Genomic DNA, 5,271 nt, shown 5'->3' on the forward strand with positions numbered 1-5,271 from the left:
GGGGGGGGGGGGGGGTGGCAGATAATAAACCCCTATTCAGTCTTCTTTTTTTGCCCTGGATACCTGGATACCCTGCCGAACAAACCGCCCTCCCTCCAGCCGGGATTTCCTGCACAACTTGCTGTATAAGGGGTATATATTTCTATCTTCAACGGTCTTTAAACACATGCAAATGAAATCAAGGATATAGTCAATTTTGCAGGAAAGTCGCTCTGTGCTACTAATTGCTCCTTTTGCTGCCGCCTGCGAGACGGGCCCTGGTTAACAGGCCAGACACGTGTGCACCTTCCAGCCCTCACCTTGCTCCCTGCAGCTTGGCAGAGGCCACAGGGTCACCGCCCTGAGACTGGACTTGTTTTTGTTTTTAGGCTCAGGGAGTATTCTGGAGCATACAGGGTGCTGCTGTTTCATTAGGCAGAGCAGCAGCCCCTGCTGCTATCAGTTAGCTCTAACTGATACCGCATCACATGATAACCAATGGCTGATGGACTAAAAAAAGAAACACAACACAGCGATGCTAAAAACTGCAACTTATTTCAAAAAGAAATAGGGAAATAAATGCGTACAATAGCCCATGTATCTGCTGGTTCTGATAAGCATCCTCCTGTTGGCTGTGAGTGAAAGACAACTAGGATCGTTATTTGTACAGTATTTATCTTTGAAATCAAGGGCCCTGTGGTGTACCTCACCTTGGGAACAAACACTACAGAACGATCACAGAAGAGTGTCAAATCTCTGGTTTTGATTTACCAACAGTTATGATATTTCTTCCTCAGGAGGAAAAGAAATGAACCATGTTTTAGACCTGCGAGTCCTTTTTTCTCCCTTAACTGAAGAATCATTTTATTGGTAGACAGGGCTTTCATTCCACATACAATTTCTCTTTGCTTTTTCACAAGTTAAGTGAAATTAAGCAATACTTGATACACAGGCTGTATTTCACTTGGTAAACAAGAGCTTTTCTCTTGAGAGGACCATCGACAGAGTGTCACAGATTATACAAGTATCAGAAAGAAACTTCAAGCATCTACCTGTTATCTTTTCACTGAGTAATGAATTCTGATAAATGGCAACATAATTTAAGGACGGATGCTCCACAGGAGACATGGAAGGCTACGGTATCATTTTATGAAGCAACACTCACTTCTTAACAGCGTCAATACACTGCTCAGGGACATCCATTTCTGCATTTGTTCTGGGTTAAGTATCTCTCTGAACAGTAAGACTTTGTCTGGACACTGCAGCACTTGAATAATGAGAAAATTTACACAAGTTGATGACTTTAAGAAACTCACACAAAATATTTCTGTTGAAATGTTTCAATGGAGACAAAAACCAGACTGATAATGAAAAAACTAGAACTGATGGAGCTGCTTCAAGTCCAGCCTGGGCTGGTGACAGTTTTCAGGTTATTCCTAAATACTGACTGCTCCACGTATCTCCTCCAGGTGAACTGGTGGACTGGGTCTACTTACTGAAACATCTCCAAAATACTGTATAAAAAACCAGCCTTGCCTCTACCCGTGCTTGTGACTTAATGTGTTTTCTATGCACGGCCACCTCAAGCAGACCACTCCTCCTACAGAATCTTCCTGAAAGCAGCTGCTCTAACCTGGAACACGGGACTAGCACAGGAAGCAAAGGTGGCACAATCTGACCATATGTGACCACACACATTATTTTGCTACCTAAGGCTACCACAGCACCTTTCCCTTGCACTTACTGCAGTAAAGATGAGAATTGTTTTAAAGGTCTAAATGCTATAGCATGGCATATGAATATGAATGAGCTGGCAAGTATGGCAAGATTAGCATTCATTTCACTTAAGTGAACAACAGGATGAATTACAAGAAATGAGGCCACTCTTCATGGAAATTTATGACTAGCACCTTCTTATTTTGTAATCCTCTTGTAATGAGAACCTTCTCTTTACTGTACCATTCCACACTTGTAATATATGTTTATAGTAGGACCAGTGCCACTCCTACGAACTCAGGAGGGTTTTGCCAGTGGAACCACAAGTGGTCCATTCTGTTCTGAGAGCAAAACCCTATCTGTATCATCTAACATCACCAAACAAACATCCTGTGCCTGCTGTTGCCCTTCCCTCCCTCACATAAAAATCCAGGGAACCGCTCCAGAAAGGGCAGGTACAGCTGAACCTTTTGGAACTAAGTCTACTTATTCATCCTGAAGAACCTCATGTATTTATGAGGACTAACTTCATGAGATGACTACTCTAACTAGGAAAAAAATTTGTCCCTTTGTGCATTTAAATCATGAACATTGCTCTGGTGGTCGGTTTTCAGTGATCTTACAACTGACCAGCCACACAACTTGAGCAAAGATCAGTGACAAACCCTCAATAACCTGGATGCACCCACAGCATGTGTGTACCTGGTGTCCTACCCAGACAAAGAACTCTTTTGTGGTGGGAACAGGGGTGAGGCTGATGGTTTAGCTGTGGAGTAGCCATGTGTAAGCTATTAGGACTCTGAGGTCCTTCCCTGCATCGGGATGCATGCACTACCACACACTAGTCCATAATGCACTGTTTATGCAACGCGTAAAACTGTGTTCTTTGGCAGCGAGGAAAAGGTCTGCAGCAAACTGCAGGGGCCCAATTAATATAATTATAGTTTATTTTTAGTAGTGTAGACTTTGTTCATTAGTTACTTATTTGACATAAATTAAATTTCACATGATGTTCTGCAATTCTCTGTTCAATTATGGAGTTAATTTAAGACTAGATTTTTAAATTAAAGTGAAATCAAGGTTAAAACAAGGTTTTATTATTTACATGATCGATACTGCAACTTAAAAATTATTTAAATAAAACAAACAAACAAAAAAAAGCTGCGGAACTGCAAACACTATTTTAGAGCAATACACTGAGCAAGACCATAATTTCCCCATGGGGCTAATTTACTATCCCCTGTTAAAACGTTCTTGAGCCTGATCCAAAAGCCACTGAAGTGAAAGGGAGCTCTCTGTTGACTTCAATGGGCTTTGCATCAGGCCCAGGGTGAGTGACAGCACACAAAATTTAAGGGCATGCTTTCTGTACAATGCAAGTGCCAAAAAAACCATCCTTACTTTAGAAACGACTGGAAGTCTTCACATACTGCTTCACAGCCCGGCCATTTGCATACGCCGTGTCCGTACAGCGGGTGGCTGTGTGAGTGCTCCTCGTGGGATAAACTGGAGGGGAGAAAGAGAAGAGAGAAAAAGTGCTGTAAACTGAATGTACCGTGACAATTCATCCTCACAAAGACTCTTAAAGAGCAGCGAACACCAGATCCTGAAGCATCTCCAACATCTCACAGTACCTGCCTGACTCTTGCCCGTGGTTTTTCAAAACAGAATTAAATACCATTTGCAGTGTGAAACATGTGTCATTCTTACTTAGCTATCCTCCTACATTTCATTCATTAATTAAGAGGTTTGTAAAGAATTTAAATTAACATGGACGGGGGAGAAATCATTTGACAGATCTGCTTAATACCCTGCTAGATATTTTGCTAAGAAATTTATGAACATTGCGTATCTACAATTCAACTTCATCGAGAAGTCATCTCCATACAGCAATGTCCCATTTTACCATAACACAGCTGGACCTGAGGCTTTCCTCATGGTTAGAGAAAGGAAAAACATTAAATTTGCAGCCTTGTCTTTCCCACCAGGTTATTTATTTACTGTGTTGGTGTTTTTTCTGGTTGTGGTTTTTTTTTTTTTTTTTTTTTGTTCTTATAGGCTGTTTCCTTGCCCAAATGCAGCCCCCTTATATATCCCAAGAAAGAAGATTCAAGATATATTTTCAAATGCAAAATTCACCATAAAGAAGAGGAGCCATGCAATCTAAGAATTCCTCAGTATGATGGGTTAGTGGGGGCTATTAACCTTGCTAAGACTGGGCAGGAGCATCACAGAATCTCCTAACTTCTGAACCCAGTGTTAAAGAAAAAAATTCATATGAGCACTAAGGGGTTAATCCTTCAGCGGGATTCCAATCAATACGTAATGATTTGGCTGCACTGATCCAAGTCATGAGACGCTTTGATCCAGGCCATGTGGTGCTCAGGGAAATGTATCTGTTGCACTAACTGATGAACCATATTCTAAAATATCTTCTTTATTCAACTTCTGCATGGAAACTTCTTAAGGAAAGGAATTATTTTTTTCAACAATCTCCATAACCTTAGATGACTTTAAAAGCAAAATGTCAAAAAAATATTGAAATCTCTATTTTATGCTCACATACATAGGTATTCTTCATGGCAAAGCTTTTTGCTACAGTATGCCTGTGCTGTATTATGGACTTCAAACATACACAAAGGATATGAACACATACCAGCATCTAGGTGTGGCTTTTATGACTTACTTCATTCTGGATTACAGGTAACGTTATGGACAAATGCCTACTTTCTGTCATTTTACTTTTACACACGTGGAAATGCTGTTTGTTCTTCTTCTGTAGTATTATCTGTCTGTGCCCTCTGACAAAATTGTGTTCCTGTATTATTTCAGATGCACTGAGTAGCCAGATCACTGTAAAATACTCCCGAGATGTCATCCCAAATGCAAACAACTTGGAAGAGAAATTGCTGCCCAGATTCTGCCACTTTTGACTTTAGGCCCGATGAGAATCTGAAGATTACAGAAGGTGGTATTTAAAATTATTTTACATTTTTAAAAAAATAATTTAAGAAGTACGACTAGAAAAGGTATTATGAGTTTTACATGAACCTAATTCATTATTTCATTAATATCATTAACATCTTCTTTTTTACATATAGTTCTTCAAGCATAAATATACGTATGTGCAAGGTAATTTCCTAAAAAAACAACAGTAGGTGAAGAGCTTTACAAAGGCCTTTTCTATATAGGAATATTAGACTGGTTTAACTGAATCAGTCTTTTAAAAAATGTTCAAGTGAGGAGAATCTCTGTGAAGTTTTTAAAAGAACAAAGGAACCGATGCATTCTTTGCAAGGAAATTTAAAAAATCCCACACCACACATTTCCTCAGCTGAGGAAGAGGGAGAATGGCTGAAGAAACACCATCCACCCAAGCCAAACAGGCATAGGGTCAAACATTCTCTATACACATCAGAAAATTCAGAAAATAACGGGGTTTATCATCTGCTTCCAAACCTGGATACAGCAAAGGGTGAGAAAAGAAGCTTTCACATTAACATTCCATTGAAGTCCATGAAGACTACATATGAGAGCTATGATTTCAGAGTGTTTGGAAGACCACCCTCCCCCCCC

The 5,271-nt window shown here is 40.1% G+C and overlaps 1 protein-coding gene across 1 annotated transcript in view; it reads right to left on the reverse strand.

The window, feature by feature from the left end:
* The window catches only part of FOXP1 (forkhead box P1), a 345,408-nt gene that overhangs the window by 44,630 nt on the left and 295,507 nt on the right, over positions 1-5,271 (reverse strand). The window contains exon 10 of the mRNA XM_008643610.2: positions 3,097-3,201. Within this exon, the coding sequence (XP_008641832.1) occupies positions 3,097-3,201 (105 nt within the window). The remainder of the gene's footprint in view (positions 1-3,096; positions 3,202-5,271) is intronic.

The sequence above is a fragment of the Corvus brachyrhynchos genome, unplaced genomic scaffold (genome assembly GCF_000691975.1).
Source record: "Corvus brachyrhynchos isolate BGI_N302 unplaced genomic scaffold, ASM69197v1 scaffold91, whole genome shotgun sequence".
In the NCBI taxonomy this organism is placed as follows: Eukaryota; Metazoa; Chordata; class Aves; order Passeriformes; family Corvidae; genus Corvus; species Corvus brachyrhynchos.